Source organism: Syzygium oleosum, unplaced genomic scaffold (assembly GCF_021117445.2).
Source record: "Syzygium oleosum isolate NSW1041296 unplaced genomic scaffold, Sole_v2.1 Sole_v2.05, whole genome shotgun sequence".
Classification (NCBI taxonomy): domain Eukaryota; kingdom Viridiplantae; phylum Streptophyta; class Magnoliopsida; order Myrtales; family Myrtaceae; genus Syzygium; species Syzygium oleosum.
Window position 1 is genome coordinate 6,838,889 of NW_026607489.1, and position 25,140 is coordinate 6,864,028.

Here is a 25,140-nt window from a genome sequence, read left to right on the forward strand (position 1 = left end):
TTCCTTTTTGAATGGACGTCTCAACGATATGATGCGTTAATATTTTAGGAATTTCGATTCGATTCGATTCTAACTCGAATTATCGGTTCTCAACTTTTTCTCATGACTATCCTCATTAGAAGGCCAAGAAAAGGAGAATTTTGAGGGGCCACCAAGAAAGTTTGAGTAGGGTTCTCGAGTGAGGAATGAGGATGCAATTATGGATGCTCATGCGAGGGTTGGCCCCTCAACCCATTACCCACCTTGCGTGTTAGGATGAGGATCGATTTAGGCTATCTATCTCTCTCGCCTTTTGGTTCGGGACCCTTTGGCTATTCTACTACCATAGATCGATCCACCTTTTGATGATACCCAAGTTGCAAAGATTAACTAATTAAGCGAGATGTATGATGCTACATGCGTGCGGAGTTGCTCTTTTGCAGTTTCGAAACGGGCGAATTAGGGAAAAAGCGATGCGGTCGGTTGCTGTCGAGAGATGTCCCGGAATGCTAGCCGAACGCGACCCGGAATGAGTCGGAACACTGGTCGCCAAAAGCGATTTAAGCCTCGATTAGTCTTGCATGATGTGACAATGTGACCTTACTTTCTCCCCAGACTTGTGATCCATGCAAAGTGAAAGTCGATAAGCGTGTGAACCTCAAGTTTGGTTGCGTCAAAGAAAAGAGTTGAGTGCAAAAGCTGCGCCAAAAGCCAGCAAATCGAATGTGAGTGACATTGTTTAATGAAGCTTACAGAGGAAAGGTGCATGTGCTCCGCTCGATCCGGGATTGCACGTAATCGATTCATCTGTGGGGAAGAGAAGTGAGGAACTCGGCTTTCTTCCGGGCCCAAAAAGATTCCAATCCTTCCTCCTACCATGTGATTTGGTAGACGCCGCCCTCATTCTTTTTCCTATTTTTATGTTCCTATTCTTTTAGCCAGCAAGGTCTTTTTACAATGACTTGGGCTGATTTCGTGGACATCTTTGTCACTGAGAATAAACGCCGGATGCATTACCCGGTGCACATCGAGGCGGCTTTTCATCGCGTGTTTGATATGATTGACTTTTGTTTAGATTTCATTGGTGCCGGCGGGCGCGCATTTGTGTGTGCATGTAGATTGAGCGCACGAACCAGATGTGGAGAGTGCATGGGATCGAGTGAGTCGGGCGAGTTGGCCATGACCCGGGTTTATGTGTCCTGGTGTCGGCCAAGACCGCATGGTGTGTTGATCCTCGGCGCCATGTAGTTTCCCAATGATGCCTAATGATCGCTACGGATAGTTTCCAATTATAGAATAGCCAAGTTGAGATTTGATATTTGACAACGATTGGTGTGCTTCCAAGCTCATGTTAATCTTATTTTTCCGGGGAAAAATTATTGAAAAAACCTCAAAATCTATTGTACGACGGCCAATTCAGTCATAAACCTTTCGATTGTACTAATTTAATCATAAACCTTTTGATAATATAGTCTTAAACCTTTTAATTGTGTCAATTTAGCCTTAAAAACCTATTGATCATTTGCCAATTTAGTCACAACCGGCATTGACGTGGACTGTTTTTGCAATTTAAAAAAATTAAATTTTTTATTAATTTTCTTTTCTTTCTTCCTCCATCGATCGCTGTCTTGGCAATGGTCGACGACTGGCCTCGGGCGAGGGTGTCAAGGCCCTTGCCGGCACAAGGGAAAATGGAAAAAAGAAAGAAAAGAGAAAAAGAAAAGAAAAAAAAAGGAAAAAGGAAAATTTCAGAAAATTAAAAAAATTGCAAAAAGTATTCACATCATCGCCGGCTTCGGCCCTGTGCCATGTAGGACAACCGACGTTAACTAGATCACCACGTCAGTTTTCTAGTCAAAATTAGCCAAAATGACTAAATTGACAAAATGTCAATAAGTTTATGACTAAATTAGCAAATCGTCAAAATGTTTATGACTAAATTGGCAAATCGTCAAAAGGATTCGGACTAAATTGCACAATTACAAGAATTATGACTGAATTGATCGTAATACAATAAGTTTAGAAGTTTTGGCCGGAAGGTTTTCCCTTTTTCAAGAGATAGGAGAATGAGGGGATGGAGTAAGATCAAGAAAGGGCCGCCGCTTCCCCTCTCCCTAGATGTATGTTGGATTTGTACCAGTGGGCCTCGGGCCTATTGGTTTTAAGCCTTTCTAGAGCAAGGCTACGTGTATTGAAGACAGGTTTGACTCCTTTCATTTCTAAGGTCAGTGGTTAGATAGGAGAACTTCATTTCTTAGTGGGAATATTTTCAACTGGGGGAGCTGAGAATCCAATACCACAGTTTCAGATTGAGCTTTCCATGGGAACGTGAAACATTAGGCTGCATTTGGTTTTCTCCATTTCTGTCTCGTGTAGAATATAGCACAGGATATGATAGGAAATTCCTTTAATTAGTCCAGTCTTGTCCCGTATTCGAAAAATAGATAGATACGATGAAAATATAGACATGTAAAATCAACGTCGAGTGTTGTCATGCTTTGACTAGTGTTAAATTAATGTCAAAACTGAATAAGTTGTTTTTTGTCTATGAAAATCTTAGTAAAAATGATCGTATCCGAGAGAAACATACAACGACTACACAAAAGTTCAAGACATTCACCGCATGAAATTGAAATGCAGTGACCTTTGTGAAACCCGACCAAGGTTTCGTGACAATATATGATATCATCTACATATTTTCATTGTTTTTGGCCCAATTTGTCCATTTAATGGGTTTCATTTAAATTGAAATGATCAGGTCTAGGACTCTGACCTTACATCCCTCGGCAATATGCTAATGTAACGCTATATGGCAATGATTTTCCACGTACTATCGATAGATTCTTAAGAGTAGGTATTGCTCGCATCCAAATTATGTGACTCGGCTCACATGAACTGCCGGATCATCGGGTGCGTCCTGCATGAGTTCCACAACATCCAAGTGGGTCCCACAATTCGAGCGCGGCTAATATGTTTTCGATTGTTAAGTCCTTTCGGCAGAGAACCAGATCTGATGGGTTGAAGCAATTTTTCTCAACTTTCACACAATTATGAATCTTGCAACTTCTATCTTAGGATCATGTCTCATATCATCAAGCTCATAAGGGCACCGCAATAAACTCCGATGAGAAAGAACTCCTTACAAGATTTACAGAAAACGCCTTCTCCTAAGTGCGTTTTATGGCAATTTTCTTCTCCGACTTCAATGATTATTAGTTTAACCTCCATTTAAGTTTAGTTAAGGAGTGTAATCTTTTTATTCGAACGTACTATATAGCTGCATACTTCTTCAGAAAATAATATGCCGTTCTGCCTTTTTTCTCGACTAGACCTATTTGTATTGCTGCGGAGAAAATTTATCTTTTTCACTTGGCAAAATTTGACGATATCAGCTTAAACTGATTGGTCAAAGTTCCAATCGATATCAAGCTCACAAAATTCCAATCTATTAGCCGTCCATATCGATGAATTGTTATGTAAATTTAAATTTAGTTCCATGGTTGAACGATAGTAAAAACATTAGTTGTCGTAGAGCATATGGATTGAAAGCAAATTGGAAAGAAGTAATCGATTGAAGTTCTAGCTCGTTTGTTACTTAATAGACTCAAACGACGAAATGCACTTGTGTATATTAGAAACGGTTAATGAAACCGATTGACCCAGTTAAGCAATCTCTAATTATAACCTTTCCCTTGTGAAATTGTCTCTCGCCCCCGCAATCCAGCAATTCATGCAACCACCAAACCCTCCCCCATGCAAGCCAAGCCAACCTCTTCTCTGATATCACAATCCATCCCTCCCACTTCTCTCCACCGCTCCCCATCTCCCCATGGAGGAGCGGTTCCCACCTCCTCCCAAGGCGGACAGCCAGCACGATGGAGGCAGCGGCAGCGATGGCGATCACGAAGCCAACCCCGACCGCACTCTTGTCTCCAATCCCCACAGTCCCGAGCACTCGTTTGCCTCCGACACCTATGTCGTCCAAATCCCCAAAGACCAGATCTACCGTGTGCCGCCCCCGGAGAACGCCTTGATTGTCGAGCGCCACCAGAAGCCCGCAGGGGAGAAGAAGCGGTCGTGCTGTTGTTCTTGCTGCTGTTGCCTTTTCTTGACCATCGTCCTGATTGTCCTCGCCATCACCATTCTTGCCATCGTTTCCTCCGTTTTCTTCAAGCTGAAAAACCCTAGTTTCCATGTCGACAATTTCCTCGTCAAGAACCTGACGAAGTCGCATGACAAAAATACCAAACTCGTATACGATGTCAAATTGAAGGTTGAGAACCCGAACGCATATTCGAGCTTTATCTACGAGCAAGGTGGGGTTGTCTCGCTCGCTTTCAAACAAAAGGCGATCGCGACGGGAAAGTACACGCCTTTCGACCAGAACCACAAGACGTCGAAGGCCGTGGATGTCGTCCTCAACGGGTCAAATACTGTGTTACCTAAGGAGATGCAGGAAAGCTTGGCAAGCAATCAAAAGACCAAGAATCACGTGACGTTTGCGTTGAATGTGAACGTCCCGGCTAGAAGGAAAATTTGGAAAATAGAGGGTTCGACCTCAAGGTACGTTGCTTTGTGCCGATTCACGGTCGATACACTGGGAAAAGATGCTCGTGTTCTTTCCCAGGATTGCGAAACAGAGCGCAAAGACCTTTGAGAATACCATCAGCTTATTAAGATGGCATGGATTGCAAGCATGTACTTGACGTCGTGAAATGTGACGAAATCTTGGAATTTAAAACGATCGAAATCGTCATTTTATGTGGCCATTATTCTTTATTTCTCTTATTTGAAGCTAGTGGTGAAAAATGCGGTGATATTGCAATTTAATTTTTGCTAATTCCCTTCTTCGACTGCAGTGTTTGCAAGGTCGAACCCCGAGGAGGGATTTATCTGAGTCCTTTCATACCTCTTCTTCATCTTATAAACCCTAAAATTTGTAGGGTTTGTCTTTTCATTATCATTTTCATTTGGCTGTATACAGTTTCTCTCCACCGTGTATATGTATATTTCGTATGTTTTTGCACCTCTCGTATTGATACTAGCTAGATGGGTGTTTTTTGTAATCACGGTCCTCGTTTCTTCCTAGGGGTTGCTTGTTTGGACCTATCAAAAGTAAAAAATAATTACTTTCTTGATAAAATATAATCTATTAACCAGATTTATATTGCAGGACAGGTGCTTAAGATTGAAAAAAATAATAATCAAAATGCATGCGTCACAAGATTTGCAAAATGTAAAAAGCCAAGTAAAGAATACTCCAAGAAAACTTAAGGTTCCAAAGAAGTTTCTTGAAGCATCAATATCCTTAATTCACTCTAATGATAGCTCAGAGACCCTAATTTTTTCTTTAGGCATATATAAAAGCTTCTTCAGGAAGACTTTTTTTTGTCAAATAATTGCACTAAAGATCCGAGGGAAAGTGCGATTGAATTTTAATTTGTATAATCAAGTTCTAAAACTTTGAAATAGTGCAAGAATCTTAAACCCTTACTCAAAAAGTACAATAAAGTACTTTCGTTAACTCCGTCCATTTTGAACCTAACATGGTTTTTTCGTAGTAGCTTTTGTCACACTTGACGCTAATGTGGTGCTGAGTGAATGCTGATGTGGTGCCAAGTGAGCGCCACATTAACAAAATAGCCGAGAAGAAGAAAAATGGAAGGAGAAAAGGAGAAAACAGAGGGAGAAGGAGAGCGTATGCAAAGCTAGCATCTTCAACACCCACCTCCAACTAATTAGAATGAATGGCCAACCAGCTAGTTCGGCTGCTTAGGGTGCGCATGGAATGCATTCCGGAATAAAAATTCTGTTCCGGAATGCATTCCGGAACAGAATGGCGTTTGTTAAAAAATTTCCGGAATGCATTCCGAAGCGATTTTTGCATTCTGGAATAAAAATGCGTTTGTTAAAAATACTTGATTCCAGAATGCATTCATGATTCCAGAATGCATTTTTGATTCCGGAATGAGTTTTTGGCAAGAAAAAGAGAAGCTACTTTTTGTAGCTTCTTGATTCCGGAATGCATTCTCCCTATTTTGTCACAATTTTTTTTTTCAGAAAATGCATAAAAATTGAAAAATTCTAGAAAAATTCATAAAAATTTCCAGAAAATAAAAAAAAATCAGATTTCGGGAAAAAATGAAATTTGGTGAATTTTTTTTAAAAAAATAAAAAAAATCAAAAATTTCAAAACTTCACAGAATAGCTTAAAACACATGTGGCCACCCACTTTGAGTGAAATTTAAATATTTTGAGGTGCAAAAAAAAATCAAAAATTTCAAAACTTCACAAAATGGCTTAAAATACCTGTGGCCACCTACTTTGAGTGAAATTTAAATTTTTTGAGGTGCCAAAAAAAAAGAAAAATAATAAAAAAATAAAAATTTTCAAAACTTCACAAAATGGCTTAAAATACCTGTGGCCACCCACTTTGAGTGAAATTTAAAATTTTTGAGGTGCCCAAAAAAAAAAAAAAATTTCAAAACTTCACAGAATGGCTTAAAATATCTGTAGCCACCCACTTTTAGTAAAATTTAAATTTTTTGAGTTGCCCAAAAAAATAAAAAAATAAAAAAATTCAAAACTTCACAAAATGGCTTAGAATAGCTGTGGCCACCCACTTTAAGTGAAATTTAAATTTTTTTAGGTGCCTAAAAAAAATTTAAAAAAATCAAAAATTTCAAAACTTTACAGAATGGCTTATAATACATGTGGCCACCTACTTTGAGTAAAATTTAAATTTTTTTAGGTGCAAAAAAAATCAACAAATCAAAACAGATTTCTGTTCTAGAAATCAATTTCTGGAGCAGAATTAGTCATGTTTTACCAAATAGATTTCTCCTCCAGAAATCAATTTCTGGCAAGAATTCTAGAAATCAATTTCTGGCAAGAATTTGATTTCTGGAGCAGAATGGATACCATTCGCACCCTTATTCCCCCTCCAATCAATTGAAGGTGTGAGGTTCGACTCTCCAATCTGGCACGTTCGTTAGGCTTAGTTTCATGATTTAAGCAATCTTGTTGCTGTGTTGCTCTAAGGAAAAGGAACGTTGCACTAGAGTTTAGCAGCAATGTTTTGATTGTTGTATTATGTTGGAAAAACGGAGTCAATTACCAGAACTAAGACAACAATAGGGCCAAATATTGCTTACCGAAACGGTTGTCGCCTAATATTTGTCAGTCATGCCTTTAGACAACAGTAGCATGAATATGCCCTTGAAAAGTGGCTTTTCCTATTTAAAGCGCTGCTTGAAAAGGATTATCCAACATATTTGGGGTGTTGGATTAAGTTAATTATATCAGTATATCTGCTACAAAATCAATTTTGGTGCGTTTAGTCGAAACCTACTTATTCATTCCTTAGTCACCAAGCCAATCCCATGGAGCTAATTTCATAACGTTTCACTGATAAAGAAGCTGATAGTACTTCATTGTCATCGATTAGATATTCCTAATATTGATGTGTTAAGATGCACCTAATATGATGGACTAATATGTAGATGAAAGGAACATTAAATATGTCAATCAAGGTATTGATTTGAGGGGGTATTGACACCTAAAAATAGCCAAAATAGGTATTGATTATTTTGGAAGTGACATTGGTTTTTCAAAGCATTGACAATAGCAAGTAAGATATCGGCTTTATACGTATATGGGGTTATATGAATTATGACAGCTAGATTTTTATTGGCATAAGTTTGGCTAGTAGGAGATTTGGCATGTGCGAGATTGACAATAGTCATTTGTAACAATGCCAACGTGGAAAAAGAGAAGTAGAGACAATTAGGCCACGAACCTAGTATCTCGGGAAATGGGGGTCATGGTTAGACAAGTGGCACGGGCGGCTGGCGCGCATATGATAAAAGTGGTTGGCATGATACTAAACCAATTAAGAATTCAAGAAAGTGCAGGAACAATTATTTTTTGGTCAAAAAACATCATCGTTGAACTATGGTATAATAGAGATCGTGGCCAGACACGTGGCAGCAGCGGATTAGCATATATAAAAAATGAGCTGGCACGATGCCAAGCCTCATACCAAATGCTGATATACCAGCCCATTGGGCCCTCGTCCAAAAAATGAGATCCATTCAAAAGTTGGGGACACGTCCAGAATACAAAAAGTGAGATTCTAGAGATTCGTGACTATAACATCAAATCTTAGGAAAGAAGAAAGATGCACACTCAATCGGGTTGCTAGATTTTACTAATTTTATTCAATTTCTTGTAGGTTTGCTTTGAACTTGTGCTGTCGAGTCATCCTTGAGCCTAATTCATGTTCCTTTCCAGGTTGTAACCATCTGATCAAGAGTACAAGCTAGGTTTTTTTTTCCACATCTGCCAAATCACTAACAGGCGATAATGTTTTATTGATAGTTGACAGCACATCCACATCCAGAAGTTTTACAAAGCAGCAATTGCATCATTGACTTTTGCGACGCTTCTCTTGATTCCCACGAGAAGCGAAGTGTTTTTTGAAGTAGAGAGAGAGAGAGAGAGAGAGAGAGAGAGAGAGAGAGAGAGAGAGAGAGAGAGAGAGAGAGAGATGGGGTTCTTAAAGCATGCAACTCTCATCTTTCATATCTTACTACTGCAAATAAGGTATCAAGCTTCAGCTCATGGCTCAGCCCTCTAAAAGAGAGAACAAATCATGTAAAATAAAAGGGACAATTGCGTTTTACTCGTAAATAATCCTCCTAAATTTCGAAGGCATTCAAAACCAATTTCTTCTACTGTTTAGAACAGATGGCGTGCCCGGCTCGTGTGCCGTTTCCACTCCACCAAACGCATCAAAAAGCTCATCACCTGTTACATCACCAGAAGTCGCGAGCATACGTAAGGAACCCACCATAATTCAAAAGCAAAGCACAATAATTGCAAGCGCGCACAAAGAATTCCCTCTCTATTGCATACCTCAGGTGGGTCTTGCAAAGAATAAGAGGCACATGTTTCTTTTGCTACGTTGGACACGAGGATTCCCATTCCTTGTCGTCTGTCACGTAAAACCTAAAACCGTCGAACTGGTGAGAATCACTCAAACAATACCAGGACCAAAAAAGCATTCAAGGGACTGAGCATATGATTGTGCCCTAGAAATTATTGTACCTTAAATGCATCTTCGTCCGTCCGATCGTCTCCAATATAGATGGGTAGAACGTTGCTATCATTAGCATATCCTACGTAAATTTAATGTCACAGGATACAGGTACAGTCAGTGCACGAATGAGTATTGGTCTAAGCAATAAACATGCCCAAAAAATCAAATGTGGAAGCACAAGAGGCAAATACTTCTATTCATGCATTAAATAAGATAGTGAAACCAGTTGAGGTATATGTCTTTCAACTATATGTCAAGTCCTGATAATCACAAGCATCGTGAACATATTTAATGACTCTAACTGATAAACGTAGGGTGCTTGCGTGGGAAAAAGGAACTTCTCAATATGGACCAGAAACTCACCTAGTGACTCTAGCAAGTATTCAAGAGCCTTCCCCTTGTCCCAGTTGATAATTGGACGAATTTCGACCACCTGTTTAGCATGAATGTTGGATCGTTTGTAACATAAAATGTAATCGAATGCTTTTTCGCTAGAACCACATAAGAAACAATTTATGTTGCAAGATAATCTTATACCTTTCTGCCTTGAGTAAGTTTGAGCTTTGGGTACTCGCTGAGAACTGATCTGACTTGCTCAGCTAATGCAGCCCACCTCTGCAAAGGTGATGAATGTATGTAGAGTGAAAAAAGTGAACTTTTCTGCTTTTGTCTTAGGGCTTGAGTAATATTAGAAGCCGTAGAAAATGTGAGCTGATGAATATCATTTGGTTTTGAAAGTGTGAGTGATCATAATCATGCCGTACACAACTCCATTCCTTAAGCCACTAATCTAACTACGGGGGGTGTCATTACATTAGTTCTTCTTTCGCTTTTGGAAATTACGGGGTTATTCAAACATTTCGACTGGACATCATTTTCAGATTCACTGTTTTACCTTTTCATCGACGTTGCGGTAGTGAACAGACAGACAAAATTTGTTGTTCTCCACTTTAGCACCAGGAATTGATTTTGTTCTATTTAACAGAGCTCTATACGCCTGCATGGATGCAAGTGAAATGGTAAATACGGTGACCACCTTGATACTGGTCTCAAGCGGGACTTGCAGAAAAAATATAATGCAGATGAATTCACCTCATTGATCATGGGCAAAAATTCACTTGCAGGTTGGAAAAGGACTCCTTCATCACCCTAGTAATCACATTAATGCCTTTCTATTATTATTAAGTGGGAAAATACATGAAACATGACAGAAAATATAGATGTGAGGATCTTTTAAAAATTTATTAATGCAAAAGAGATTATAAGAAGAACACAAAGTGCTCACTTTCTTGCTTTTGAGTTGACTTTTGGACGGTCCTCTTATATCCATCCCATGGCTTCCTGCATAGTACAGCTCCGGTAACTTCACAAAGTTGTATACCTGCATGAGGAAAAACAATCAATATGTCGAACCCCACACATACACAAACTCATGGGTAAAAGGAAAAAGGAAATATTCATAAATTATAGGGCAGGAAGAAGAAGAAAACAATATAGAAGCAATTCAAACATGCATTTAGTTTTTACAATAACAATAGTGCACCTTGTCCCTGCTTCTCCCGCTTATTATTGCTGTGGTGAAATATCTTGCTGCTTCCTTGACAGCTTCTCTCATCTGATATGTGCAAAAGGAGAGAAGTTTTATATAGTGGAAGCTAGACGAAAATAACGTGAACAGAGTAATTATATATGCAAACTATGCGCAAAATACATGCAAACTAGTTCAAGGCCACCTATACAGGTCAAAGGCTTGGACTTATTCGGTTGGTGGATTTGCATGGTGTTTCGTGACTTCAAATGGCCGGGCATATGCGTATGTGCCCCTCAGTTATAAAAAAAAACAAAACAAGTAATTATAATAGGTGAGAAAGAAAGAACCTGATTGGACATGAAAGCTCGATCGGGGTCCTCAACGATTGGCGAGAGTGTCCCGTCATAATCAAGAAAAATTACTATCTCCTTCCCCTTCGCGGCATTCGTTATCAGCTCGAACATCTTCAACGCCGAAGGATGATGAATCTGTTGAGTTTTTGAATTTATATGAAATTATATCAACCAAGATTCTCAGGACACCTCAAGAAATATCAAAGTTATCATAGTAACTTTGCATTACGATGCTTTTCTGAGGGGGCTCGACTTGAATTTCGAATTACTTTTCATTGTTTAATCGGTAAACTCCTATTCAAACTAGATTTCTACCATGTGAAGAATTGATTATTAAGTCATAAAGAGGAGTATCTTTTAGACTGTTCCTACACCTTTTTTGTCAAAAGTTATGAAAAGGGTCGAGAGAACTCGCATATGAGAATGTGACTTACAATCCAGGAATTATGCTCTCTGGTTCCCGGAAACTTGACGCGAGTTGGAGAAGAATCTCTCATTGAATCGACCCATGCGTGGTTTTTCGCCACGCATTCACCGTCTCCTCCACCAGGCTCAATCCTTAGAAGCTTCTTGTTTTGGAACCACGACGACGGGCTTGAGAACATGGCAATGTTCAAGCTAATGCCCCGCCTCGTCATTTCTCTCTCTCTCTGTCTCTCTGTCAAATCCTTCCTAAAGCCAAACAACCCATTCACCTTTTTAAGAAACAACCGAACTCAAGTTGATGTACTTATGTCATACAAAACCTACATGGAAAATGAATATGTACCTGAATTTGAATGGAGAAGAGAGGGCAAGAATGGAATAGGTTAAATGAAAAGAAATGGTTGATGAGATTGTGAAAGTGTGAGAATCAGAAGCGCGCTTGAGCTCTAGCTTGCAATTCAAGACGCAACTACGGTATGGGAGTTGGGACTGTGAAGTCGGATTTATAGAGGAGCACTATGCCAGGAACCTTCTTCATCAGACTCTTTGCTTTTGGCTTCATGGACTTTTTTTCGCAAAGAATAGTCAAATTTGACTCAAGGGACACTCTTTCTCTGTTCCCTTTTCACTGCACCAATTATTTCCGGCTCCCCCCCCCCCCCCCGCTCCTCCTTTTTCTTTCAACTTTGGGTGACGTAATTGAATATTTCCAGTTGGAGGCCCGCCTATTAAATAAAAAGATGGTCCTTAAATTGCACTTTTAGAAAGTTTTAACATATCCCATATGAATAATATGATAAATTTTAAATTGCCATTTTGACAAGTGAATCGCATTCATACTCAATTATAATTCGTCACCGTACTAAAAAAAAAAATTCGCCAGAATTCATCAGTATATTTACTTAGTGTACTAATTTTGTACCGTAAATTTGGTTTTGCACTCCCGGCTGCCCCCATAATCTTCACTTTGCTTTTGCATGATGACTATGGCTTTAGTTTTCAGTTTCCATAAACCAAATAATGTTGCAAATTGCATGGACTTAATTATGCAAATTCTTGTCTTATTATTTTTTCATATTTTATGTTAAGAAAGTCAAATCCAAAAATTTAAACTATAAAGTGAAGGGAAACCACGTAAATATAAAAAATGTATAGGACTTATTGTCTGGCAACGCGGGACAATATTTCAATATTTTTTAATCTAAAAAGCGTTTGGAGCTATATGTCAATAGTGTAGCGTTAAAACACCTAGGTTGATGTCATCTTGCAACAATAAGATGCATACTGTGGGACTCTCCCCCCAAAAGTTGGTGAAAAATTAGTGAGATAACTTATGTAGGAAAATTCAGAATGTCATAAGCAACATTGGAGCAGAGACATAGCCTGTAAAGAATTGTCCTAAAGAAGCTACATGTGAACGAGCGATAGTTTCTATAGCATTCTTTAAGAATTCAGTTGATCTTTCAAGGGCAATGCATCGAGAAAAGATGGAAAGTCCCTAAGATACGCCCCTTCCAGATGGTCAAAGAAGAACCTAAGAAACACCCAATTAATGTTGAAGGATTTTTCAAAATTCTGAGCATGTGTACGCCTGCGATTTTCAATCTTGACGACCCAAGTTTGAAAACATGGGCATATATTCGGACAGTTAAAAAATCAGCTCTGCCACCGCCCCTTGGAAAGGCTATTGAATCTTGGTTGCCCGACCTAACCTGTGTATCGGTGTGCCCAAAACCAACAGCAAGTGTGCGCACTTCTCGGACCTAATCGTGTGATTGTAAGGCTGTCGGTAGCAATCAAGAACTTTTTGAGACTGCCTATGGCCAAAGTGATAGGGGTGAGCATGGTCCGGGTAGGCGGTTCCCACCCTAGAACCGGGAACTGCCTACTAAGGACCGGTTCTGAAAAATTGGAACCGGAAACTGCCTATTGGTTCTATGGATCCACCCGAGAACCGGACCACCAGTCCAGTCCGATTCCAAGGTGGGTCCATCGAACCGGTCCCACTAGCCAAGGACGGAGACAGAAAGATGGAGATGGAGACAGAGATGGAGAGTTGGAGACGGTGAGGTGAGCATCGACCAAGAAGAGTGAGAGAATGAGAGTGAGAGTGAGAGTGAGCATGAGGCGAAAGCGAAAGAAGTCCTTCTCGGCTCAATATGAGGCTGTGAGCATCGAGCGAGTTAGGTTTAGTTTAAGGATTTAGGATTTTTCTTTTTTAAAAAAATAAATATTTAATAAATATATTACCGGTCCAGTCCGGGTGGGCGGGCAGTTCCACACCTGGAATTGGTGGGTAATCGGGAACCGGACCGGTTCCCTTAGGAACACCGGTTCCGGTCTGGTTCCGGGCGGTCTCGAACGGTTCAGGCGATTCCCGGTTCTTTTGCACACCCCTATAAAGCGATATGGCATCTTCTCACATTGGTTAAATAAATTGACCCAAATTCGCCCTCCATTAAGAAAACAAAGTGATTCAAATTCTTTTGGTTTCGGAGAGTGCAAAGGCTGGACTTTGGTTTAAATTTAAAGCATGAAAATATATAATTGAAAAAGTAAAAATTATTAATAGAAGGTGTGATTTCATATTTAAATATTTCAACAGACTATTTAATAAAAAAAAAATGGTCAAAACGGATGTCATTTTGAGCGATTCGAAGATTTGTCGTGTTGAGATTGTTTTTATTATATTTTTCAAAGGGTGGAGATTGTTCAAAGAGACTCTTCTATACGATGCTTGAATCTTTTCAGGTGATATGTCATCGTCTTGAAAGGTTAGTCGAATTAATTTGTCTTTTCCCAAAGATTTAAACCCACGAGGAAGTTATATATATATATATATATAAAACTTTCATTATGGGGACTTTTGGAATGGTGCCCTCAAATTTTGGATTAGGATTCTCATTATCTATGAATTAACTTTTTTAGGTGGGCATTTTAATCTGACAAAAATTAGCAAATCACTCTAAATTTGGTAATTTCATATACGGGTTAGTATATTTAAAGTATTGGTAAGTTATGCAAATAAACTTGGTAAATCAGTACAAAAATTGCTAATTTGCAAACTAAAAAAATTGGCAACTTCATAAGAGTATCGATTAGTAACGACAGGTTATATGGAAAAAAAAAAATCATCGGTAGTTTTTTTATCAACAGTTTTTTACACTTAGGCTGCGCATGACAACTTGCCAAACAGTGTTTGATTCTGTTTTTTTGTTCCCAGAATCAGTTTGGGAACAGAAATGCGTTTGTTTAATTTTTTGATTCTGGGCACAATTTTGTCAAAAATTGTTCCCATAATCAGTTTTCAAGAATAAAAAAAAAAGTAGCTTCTTGATTCTGGGAACAATTTTGAGAATCAATTTTTTTTTCTTCTTCCTTTTCTTGGTTTTTAATGTAGCTTCTAATGTCCTGCTCGAGGACCGCCCTCGCCGGATCTGACGAGAATAAAATATTTTAATAAAAAATATTATTAAAATAAAAAATATTTTACCGGCCATGGCCGACGACTAGGCCAAAAAAAAGAAAAAAATATATTTTTAATAAAAAAAAATTTAATAAAAAATATTATTAATAAAAAAATATTTTACCTGCCATGGCCGGTGACCAGGCCATGCCAAAAAAAGAAAAAATATATATTTTTAATAAAAAATATTATTGATAAAAAAAATATTTTACCGGCCATGGCCAAAAAAAAATAAAAATGTATATTTTTAATAAAAAAATATTATTCATAAAAAAAATATTTTACAGGCCATGGCCGGCGATCAGGCCATGGCCAAAAAAAAGAAAAAAAATATATTTTTAATAAAAAAAAATATTTTACCAGCCATGGCCAGCGACCAGGCCATGACAAAAAAAAAATAAAAATATTTTAATAAAAAATATTATTAATAAAAAAAATATTTTACCTGCCATGGCCAGCGATCAGGCCATGGCCCAAAAAAATAAAAATGTATATTTTTAATAAAAATATTTTAATAAAAAATATTATTAATAAAAAAAAATTACCGGCCATGGCCAAAAAATATTTTACCGGTCATGGCCGGCGACCAGGCCATGGCCAAAAAAAAGAAAAAATACTTTTAATAAAAATATTATTAATAAAAAAATATTTTACCGGTCATGGCCGGCGAGCAGGCCATGGCCAAGAAAGGAGGAAAAGAAAAAAAAGAAAGAAATATTAAAATATTTAAAAATATTATTAATAAAAAAAAATTTGTAGCGTTACCAAACGCATTTCTGTTCTTTTTCTATTCCAGAGATGGAATTTTGGACCGTTAACAAACGCCTTAAAATGCTCAGAATTAATTCCTGGCACAAAATCAAAAAGAATCATTTCTGAGCAGAATCTGTTCCCGGGTACAGAATCGTTGTTATGCGCAGCCTTACCAACTCTCAGTGAAATTTACTAGCATGGAAAAATATCCGTAATTTTGAGCAAGGAACAATAGAATTCTACCTTCTACTCATTAACTATAGAATGGCACTAAGTGCAATTCAGTTTGAATTGTGTGCATATCTTCTCATTGATATATCATAATCTCGAAAATAAATCGATCCAATTTGTTTTTAAGTGTAGGCTCCACATATTTTGACATTGACGAGAAAGCTTAGCTCAAAAAGTAAGACCGACAACTTCCTCTATATAATAACTTGAAGTTCCATGTTTGGGGCCAAAAAAATAAATGGTAGTTTTATGGCATGAAAAGTGTCAAAAAAGTATATAGTGTTAATTTAGTCCTAAATCATTTAATTATGTTAATTTAATTCTAAACCTTTTGATCTAATGTCAATTCAGTCGTTCCGGCTAATTTTGGCCGAAAATTGCTGACGTGACACTAGCTGTACTACGTGGCATGATCGGCGCTAACATGAACAATTTTTAATAATATTTTAAGCTATGTGCCCTATTCTCTGCAACTGAAATGAAGGATGGAGGGGAAGTTGCTTCACAGTTTTTAGGGTAGAACTGATGAAAGTCGCCTAGCCTCCCCAGATTCGACGAGGGCGGCCTCGCCGGTGTTTGCCCTCGCCAGCCATGGTCATGCCAGCCACAGAAGGAAAGAGGAGGAAAAAAAAAAGAGAGAAAAAATGAAATATTATTAAAAATATGTCCGCATTAGTGCCGGCCGTGTCACGTAAGTTGGCCGGCGTCCACGTCAGCAATATTCGGTCAAAATTAATTGGAAAAACTGAATTGACTATAGAACAAAAGGTTTATGACTAAATTGGCACAAATGCAATAGATTATGACTTTTCTGACACTTTCCCGTTTTATGGCTCGTGCTGCCCGCGGAAGTGAAAAAACATGGTGTAGAATGGAAATTATATATCAAAGAAATTGTTTTCTAAATATAAGTAATGTGAATGTCCTTGAATCATCCTGAAAATGAATAACTTGACAATTTACAATGTAAAAATAAATAATTTTGTTGAAGATTTTTTTCCCCTTGCTGACCATTGATTGACAATGTTTATTGCAACGTGATCCATCATAAATAGTTGAAGACTATTGAAAGGTCTGCGTCGATTTAAATAATATTCAACCGGTGACCCAACAAATTAATATCATCGTACATCGCAGTCCATTTTGAAGGTAAGTTGAAGGTCTCATACATTTCCTTCGTAGGCCCGACATTCAATATGATAGAAACCAACACCCGATTAATACATCTTTCTGTTTTTTATTTTGTGAAGTTTGGTTTACAGCGGTCCTTTTTTCTAAAGGGTTTTAGTTGAAACCCCAGTCAATATTTTATTTTTTGAAATTCAAACACATGCAAAAAAAGAAGAAGAAAATAATCAATACCTAAGAAACCCTTAGTTTAGTGTTAGGTGTGTCCCTAATACAATCTTCCTCTAGATATTTTTTGCTTTACTATGGGCGAGCGCCGGACGATCCCTCGAATGATAGCGCCCGTCCGACAAATTTTGTTGGATTATTCAAAGATAGTCAAGAGGGCATGCACAGGCATGAAATTCCGAATTTAGAGAGAAATGAGATTCTATGCAATTACTTTTCTAGAAAGTCGTTATATTCTCTTTATTCAAGACCCTCGAATCAATTGTGACACCTCTTGTTCAGCTTCCCTTTCGAGTTGCCTAACTCTACCCTTCCTTTTGACACATCTTTCCAGCATTTTAAACATTTAGAACCGTGAAATGAGACCTTCCCTTGTTAATTTTCTGACTTGGGGAGCCTCATGGCATCTCCAAGGCCAACCTATTTTGACCCTTTACGGGGCGAACAACACCCGGGGGAGGAGGGACCTCAAAGGAGCTTTAGAGTAAGTTCCTTCGTGGTGGAATCAAAACGGACTTTCGAACCCAAAAGACAGTGAACTAGGAATGTATGTATTTCAAGCATGTGATTAATGGTATAAGCTTTTTTGCATGTCAATGAAGAAGGAATCGGTGCTTTCGTAAGGATGTTAAAGTTGGGGTTAGTGTCGGTTTGCTTAATATTCCTTGGGAATTTTCGCTTTGCCATACATTAATAATTGTCAGCTTGCTGTTTACTTCTGGTCTTGGCGGGCGTTCAATCCTGACCAAAATTTTAAGTCAAGAATCTTAACATTTAAGGAAGGGAAAATGACACAAATGGTCCTTGGACTTTGGCCCAATGTGCAATGTGGTTCACGAACTTTTAATTTGTTCAATATGGTCCCCAAACTTTAACCTAATGTGTAATGTCATCCATGAATTTTAATTTGTTCAATATAGTCTCTGGGCTTTTGGTACATGTTTAATTTAGTACTTAAACTATACGAAATTGTTCGGTGTTGTCCCTAAGTTCGGGGATAATATTGAATATTTTCATATAGTTCATGGACTATATTGAATATGTACTAAAAGTCGAGAGACCACATTTAACAAATTAAAAGTTTAAGGACCACATTACATATTGGGCGAAAATTCAAGGACCATTTGTGTCATTATCCCTTTAAGGAACGAGTTCAACCATGAAAGAAAGCACGGGGGTCATTTTTGTATCAATGGACTGTGATTGGTACCGTGTCAAGTGATGGATATACGGTTAAACACATTGACTTCATTGATAACAAAGTCGAAGAAAAGACTCAACTTGAGTGTTAGAAATGTAGTTTGGAGATTCTATATATTTCCTTTAATTGGTCTGAATGACTGTAATTGATATTCAGATACTTTAGATAGTCATGTCGTAAAACTTATAAATAGGCTCATGTACTCTTTATATGATAATGTATAGAATATTACACTTCTCTCTCTTTTTCATCACAATTCTTATCTTTGTTATAAGAGCAGGTTCTTATGGCAATACTGCTAGTGATACCACATCATGGTGCAGATTCTCCACCAACCGACATTCCATCGTCCTTTTTTTGTAGTTCCACAAGAGTAAGTCAACCTTTTTGTTTGACTTTGTAATTACCATTGCTTCTCTTTTTTATCCCCGCACATATAGAGAAGCTAGTGCCCACACATATAGGAAAACTAGTGCTAATACTCCGGTAGCAGAAATGGCATATCGGTTGCCAGCCTTGGACAAATCTTATACATGAGATTTGGTTGACTTGCCTTATTCATTGCAGGTTGTAAATAGGTATATATGATTAAAACAAAGGCAGATGGTACTGTGGATCATTACAAAGCTCGGGTAGTGGCAAAAGGTTTTACTCAAGAATACGAAATTGACTATGAAGAGACTTTTGCTCCTATCATACGCCTTATTTCTATTTGCAATTTTCTTATTGTTGTCACAATCAAGCACTAGTCTCTATTCCAGATGGATGTTAAAAATGAATTCATGAAAGGCGATCTCATTGAGGAAGTTTATATGGTGCCTCCTCTGGGATACACTCATCATTCCAACAAAGTATGTCGATTATATCGAGCATTATATGGCCTGAAACAAGAGATTCTATATATTTCCTTTGATTGGTCATGATTGATTGTAATTGATATTATGTTATATTAGATAATCATTCTGTAAAGCCTATAAATAGGCTCATATACTCTTCATTTGATAGTGTACATAATATTACATCTCTATTTTTTTCATCACTATTCTTAACTTCGAACATGACCAGTTTATTAAGTAAATAACTCTGAACACGATTTACATACTTTGCTTAACCGAATAGGTCAAATTAGTTCAACCAGCACGTTACCAAAATAACTCGAATAGGTTCTTCAAGACAAAATTTTGTCTTCTGCTTTTTATTCAGAATGGGCGCTTAATAGGAGTATTTACAAATATAAAAATTCTGAGAACATCAATATAATTGTTTCCTCAATTTCCCTTTTGTTTAATAAATGTAACAATGAAGGTTCATTCTGGGGAATGTAGAAAAGGCTTCTAATTATTACCTTTGAAGGGTAATTGCAATCATTAATACCGATACCCACTTATCATGTAATCAATAATTATTAAGGTGGGAAAAACCTAACTAATTTAAGTGTCTGTTTGTTTCGTGGAAAATCATTTTTTCGAAAATATTTTCCTAACAACAATAAAATGAACCAACGAAAAATGTATTCATTGTCCACAAAAATATTTAGGCATAAATTATTGTCAATAACGAAAATAATTTTTGTTGGCTAATTATTCCAAGCAATATAACCACTCATTTTTAGAAAAATATTTTTCATATCATTTATTGTCTGCGAATTAAACGGTTGAATTGCCGTCCTTCTTTTGTTAGTCATGTCAAACGAGTTCACAAGATCATGAACCCAAACTCACTACCTCCGAATCATGTTTAAGTATTGAAGGTATCATGCCAGGAACTCCCTAACCCTATAAACACAAATTTGAGTCCAATGGGTCTGCAGTTTTTGGTTCGTTTTGTTATTGGGACTGCTAGCCTTGGTGATCCTGTGATGATGCTTGGGAAACTTTGATTCTTATTAATGCTCTCTGTTTCTTAGACAATCATCTAGCTCCACTTGTGGTAATATTTCACCTTCATACCTTCGTCATCAAGCGTCATTTTTATGTCCGAGTACTCATTTTGAGGACAAGTCGGCAATCTCATCTGGTTCTGGAAATTAAGAACCTAAAACAGAAGGGTCTAAAGGTCGTGGGGAGAAATGTTGTTGATGAAGTTGCAAACAAATTTGCTGTTACTAATGTTCTGAAGAAAGCTCGGGCTGATATGGCCTCTTCCTGTTTAAATTTAGCTCCAAAAGGGGTGCTGATCGGGTTATCCGCGAAGGTCCACGGCCGATATAGCTGTGCCTACATCCTTTGCCTTCGAAAATGGGAAGCAAATCAAAAGTCGAGTGACACTGGGGCAAGGAAGGCTAGCTACTGGATTCAAGTAAATGGATTAACCCGAATGTTAATCGCAACACTGACTCTGCCAGCCGAGATACTTATTCTCTTAACCAAACTACTTAAACCAAAGCCCAGTTATACCATTAGCCTAAACGATCGTACTCACCCACATCTTTACTCCGTTAAGCAGAACACTCTTATAGTTCATGTGTCTAACCCACACACTCGTACCCCAGCCAAGATTAAACATGAGCCTGAATTTACTCAAACTTTCGCCCTGGATGATACACCAACGGGGACTGTGATCGCCATAAGTTGGAACTGTCGAGGAGTGGAGTCGCCCTTGATAGGTCGTGTGTTAATGGAACTCAAAAAGGAGTTTTGTGCTTGTCTTTTCTTTGAGCAAAAAGACACCAGAAGTGACACAACTTGTGTACGGCGATCACTTTGGTGCCATAACTTTTTTTCGGATCACTTTGGTGCCAACTTTTTTGAAAAACGATTATTTTAGTGCCAATGCTGACGTGGCTCGCCGGAAATCCGATGTGGCGTTGACACGGCTCACCAGAAAGGTCCATGGCTCGCCGGAGAGATCAATCGGCATTAAAAACCAAAAACGATGTCATTTAGCCCGCTGACGTGTACTTTTTTAAAAAAAAATTATATTATATTAAAAAAAAAAAAAAGGTTGCAGCAACGGCGAGGGTCGCCGACCCCTAGTCGGGGCCCGGCGACCCTCGCCTCGCCCAGCGAGGGCCGGATCCGGCGAGGCGAGACCTCGCCGTCGCCTGGGTCGCGACGGCGAGGTCGGCCTCACCTTCGCTGGGCGAGGCGGACCTTGCCGTCGCCTAGGTCGCGACGGCGAGGTTGGCCTCGCCTTCGCTGGGCAAGGCGAGACCTCGCCGTCGCGACCCAGGCGACGGCGAGGTCTCGCCTTGTCCAGCAAAGGCGAGGCCAGACCTCGCCGTCGCCTGGGTTGCGATGGCAAGGTCTCGCCTCGCCGGATCCGGCCCTCGCTGGGCGAGGCGAGGGTCGCCGGGCCCCGGCCAGGGGCCAGCGACCCTCACCGACCACTGTGCCCACCACCGCCAGCCCTTCCCGGCGGTGGTGGGTTGGCAGCAGCAACGGCGGCGAGGCCTCCCTCGCCGCTGCTGCAACCTTTTTTTTTCCAATTATTATTATTTTTCTAAAAATTAAAAAATTCGAAAAAAAGCCACATAATTTCCACGTGTACAAGTCAGATCATTTTTTTTAATATAAATGCCAGGTCAGCTTTTTGGCCGGAGTCACTAAAGTGATCTATTTTCCTCCGACTTGGCACCAACGTGATCCGAAAAAAAGTTATTGCACCAAAGTGATCGCCGTACACAAGTTGTGGCACTTCTGGTGTCCTTTTGCCTTTGTTATAGAAACTGAAAACCAAAAATAGATATGGTGGAACGTGCTAGAAGGAGACTGAGATTCCCTAATAAGTGTCAAATTGAGCTGAGAGGTCTCAGCGGAGGTCTTGCGTCGTGGTGAACTTGGTTGTGCTGTCACCGTGCTAGCAATGTCTGTGGATATTATTGATACTGAAGTCACATGTGCTGAATTTGGTTGTGCTGTAAGAATGACGTAGATTTATGGAAGTAATGACTGTAATGAGAGGATGGAGAATTGGCAGCGACTGAAATCAATTGCTAGGAACAATCAGATGCCATGGATGGTAGTGGGCGACTTTAAAGGTAGAGGAAGGAATGTAGAATAATCTGGAGGCAGACAAAAAGAAGGAACCTCGCAGCCTTTCAAAATGTGTTGTTTGATACTGAATTGCAGGACCTAGGATTCACTGGGCAAAAATATGCTTGTTGTATAACAGAGAGGTAGGATGAGTAAAGGAAAGGCTTGATAGAGGGTTGATCAATAGCAGATGGAGGGAGTTATGCCCTGGAACTCGCATCATCCATGGACCAGCTGCTGGGTCAGATCATTGCCCACTTGTGATCCATACAAAACAAGAAGACATTAAAGGAAAAATGAATTTCCCATTCCAGAATATGTGGACTACTGAGGAGCATTGTGAGAGACTCATTATGGAGGCTTGGGGCACTACAGAACAGGAAGCAGACTTGATTTATGTTGAAAAATAAAATCCGAATGAGTGCAAAGAAGCCCTTATTAGTTCGAGTAAGAAACAATTTCCTAATTATAGGAGAGTGGTGGATGATTTGAGGCGGAATCTGGTTAAACTGCTAGGAGCGGAGGCAGATGATTCTGACCCTGCTCAGGAAAGAGAGCTTAAAAGACTAATAAATGAAGCACGGGGAGGAACTTTACTGAAACTAGAGAACTAGAACTGGCTGGATCGACTTTGGCGATAAGAACACTGCCTTATCTCATCCCACATCTATACAGAGAAGAGAGAGAAAAAGGTGTCTAGAGCTAAAGATAATATTGGGCAGTGGATAGAGGATGAAAGGCAGATTAAGGGGATTTTGGTAAGCTACTTTTAGTCATTCAGAAGAGATTCACCACTAAAGGGCTAAGGGAGCGGGAGGATGTTTTTCAGAAAGATCGAACCAACAATCACATCAGATATGAATCTGTCCTAACTCAACCAGTTCATGATGAGGAGGTGAGAGCAGCAAACTTTTCAACTAGTGGTCTCTCAAGGCCCCTGGACCTGATGGGTTTGCCGGCATTTTCGATCAAAAGCATTGGGATGCAGTTGGCCGTCTGGTGACAAATGTAGTCATAAACATTTCTTCGAGTCTGGTCAGCTCCCTCTGTCCTTAAACTCTACTAAAAACATCTTGATTCCAAAGGTTTTTTTCCCTGAAGATGTTTTCCGATTTCATCGTATGAGCCTGTGTAATTCTATCGACATGATCATTTCTAAAAATCCTTGTCAATAGGTTAAAGGTCCTTCTGCCCAATTTGATCTCTCCTCTCACCAAGGTGCTTTTGTGGTTGGCAGGTTGATTCAGGATAACATCACAGTATCTCATGAAATGTTTCATCATCTTAGGCACCGTTCGTTTGGCGGAAAATATTCTCCCGGAAAATATTTTCCAGGTTTTCCGGTGTTCAGGGGGCGGAAAACGTTTTATGTGGGAAAATATTTTCCTTCCCCCCCTCACAAAATAGCCTAAGTCTACGGAAAATGACTTCCGCTTTTTCAAAAGCGGAAATCATTTTCCAGAGCTTCTTCTTCTTCTTCTTCTTCACTAAGGTCGCCGGCCGCCCGCCGCGCCGCCGCCGCCGCCGGTCGCCGGCCGCGCCGCCACCGCCCGGCCGCCCGCCGCCGGTCGCCCGCCGCCACCGCCGGCCGCCGCCGATCGCGGGCCGCCGCCGCCGCCGGTTGCCGGCTGCCGCCGAACGCCGGACATTGGCCGTCGGTCGCCGGGCGCCGCCGCCCGGACGCCGGACGTTGGCCGTCGGTCGTCGCCGCCGCCGCCGCCGCCGGTCGCCGGACACCGCCGCCGGACGCCGCCGCCCGGTAGCCGGCGAAAAATATTTTCCGAAACTTTTTCATATTGGTCGCCGAACACCGGAAATTTATGTTCCGAGAAAATATTTTCCAGGAAAATGACTTCCGGGAAAATATTTTCCTCCAAACGAACGGAGCCTTAAACATAGAAAAAGACGGAAAACTAAGGAGTCTGCTCTTAAGATAGACATGAGTAAAGCATAAGATAGATTAGAACGGGATTTTCTTGGGAAACTTTCGATTTCTACTTCGAACCGTAATGTAATGTTACCTCAAATGGCGAAATTGAGGGGAATGTTAAAGCCTTTGAGGGGTATTAAGGCAGGAGGACACTGTCTCCAGTTTTGTTCCTTTTAGTGGCTGCTGTATTGCCTAACGTGCTGATCAGGAAAGCTGCTGCAGGATCTTTTACTGGGGTCCTGTTCGCTCGTTTTACGATGAGGAATATCCTTCACCGAAACTTCGATTTTCGGTTTTTATTAAGGTAAGTTCTGTGGATTGATTACTAGGAGAGTTGTGGTGAAAAATAAAGTGTAACAAAGGATTGTATGGAATGGATAGAAACCGAATGGACTGGAAATGGATCTGAGATCAACAAAGTTTTCGAGCTACGTTACAATACTCCTATGAAAGCTGTAAAGGACTTGAAAGTTAACTAAAGTTACAGGAAGCTGTAAATACAGGAAGTAAAGGTGTATAGGAAACTAAATTGCAAATAAGCTTGAGTGTTTTTGCATTGTTGTTGGTCGTGTCTCTTCCTCTTTGCTTCCTCTGAGTATTTGTATCTCCTCCTATCCTGCAACTGCTCGTCGGTTACCTCCATGTTTTCAAACTTTGAATATTTTGGCTCTTCCAATAATTGCCTTTTCTAACCACGTTTTTCCAGTTTTATTATCCGCCAAAACTTGATCTCAACCGCTAAGATGATTTCAAATCTGGACAAGTAACTTCCCATAATATGCTCGTGCTCACTATCCCCATTTCTGCTCGTAACTTCTTGCTGTCATGATTTACATGGCT

At 39.5% G+C, this 25,140-nt stretch overlaps 2 protein-coding genes across 2 annotated transcripts; one reads left to right on the forward strand and one right to left on the reverse strand.

The window, feature by feature from the left end:
- Positions 1–3,706: 3,706 nt before the first annotated feature.
- On the forward strand, positions 3,707–5,007 carry LOC115676309 (NDR1/HIN1-like protein 13). The gene has a single exon (XM_030599192.2). It carries the CDS (start codon positions 3,809–3,811, stop codon positions 4,634–4,636), a length of 828 nt encoding a protein of 275 aa, XP_030455052.1. The 5' UTR covers positions 3,707–3,808; the 3' UTR covers positions 4,637–5,007.
- A 3,526-nt stretch (positions 5,008–8,533) lies between these two features.
- LOC115676469 (probable trehalose-phosphate phosphatase C) lies at positions 8,534–11,929 on the reverse strand. The gene is made up of 12 exons (XM_030599408.2): positions 11,733–11,929; positions 11,398–11,635; positions 10,958–11,098; positions 10,623–10,694; positions 10,365–10,460; positions 10,172–10,228; positions 9,975–10,076; positions 9,617–9,694; positions 9,443–9,512; positions 9,088–9,158; positions 8,896–8,988; positions 8,534–8,787 (listed from the first exon to the last, which is right to left on the reverse strand). The coding sequence occupies exons 2-12, from the start codon at positions 11,599–11,601 to the stop codon at positions 8,719–8,721; spliced, it is 1,053 nt and encodes a 350-aa protein (XP_030455268.1). The 5' UTR covers positions 11,602–11,635; positions 11,733–11,929; the 3' UTR covers positions 8,534–8,718.
- Positions 11,930–25,140: the final 13,211 nt, after the last annotated feature.

Coding starts and splice junctions, on each gene's coding strand:
- LOC115676309 (XM_030599192.2), top strand. CDS start 3,809: ATGGAGGAGCGGTTCCCACCTCCTCCCAAGGCGGACAGCCAGCACGAT.
- LOC115676469 (XM_030599408.2), bottom strand. CDS start 11,601: ATGACGAGGCGGGGCATTAGCTTGAACATTGCCATGTTCTCAAGCCCG. Junction 10,461..10,622: donor GCGGGAGAAGCAGGGACAAG/GTGCACTATTGT, acceptor TTCCTCATGCAG/GTATACAACTTTGTGAAGTT. Junction 9,695..9,974: donor ACCGCAACGTCGATGAAAAG/GTAAAACAGTGA, acceptor TCACCTTTGCAG/AGGTGGGCTGCATTAGCTGA.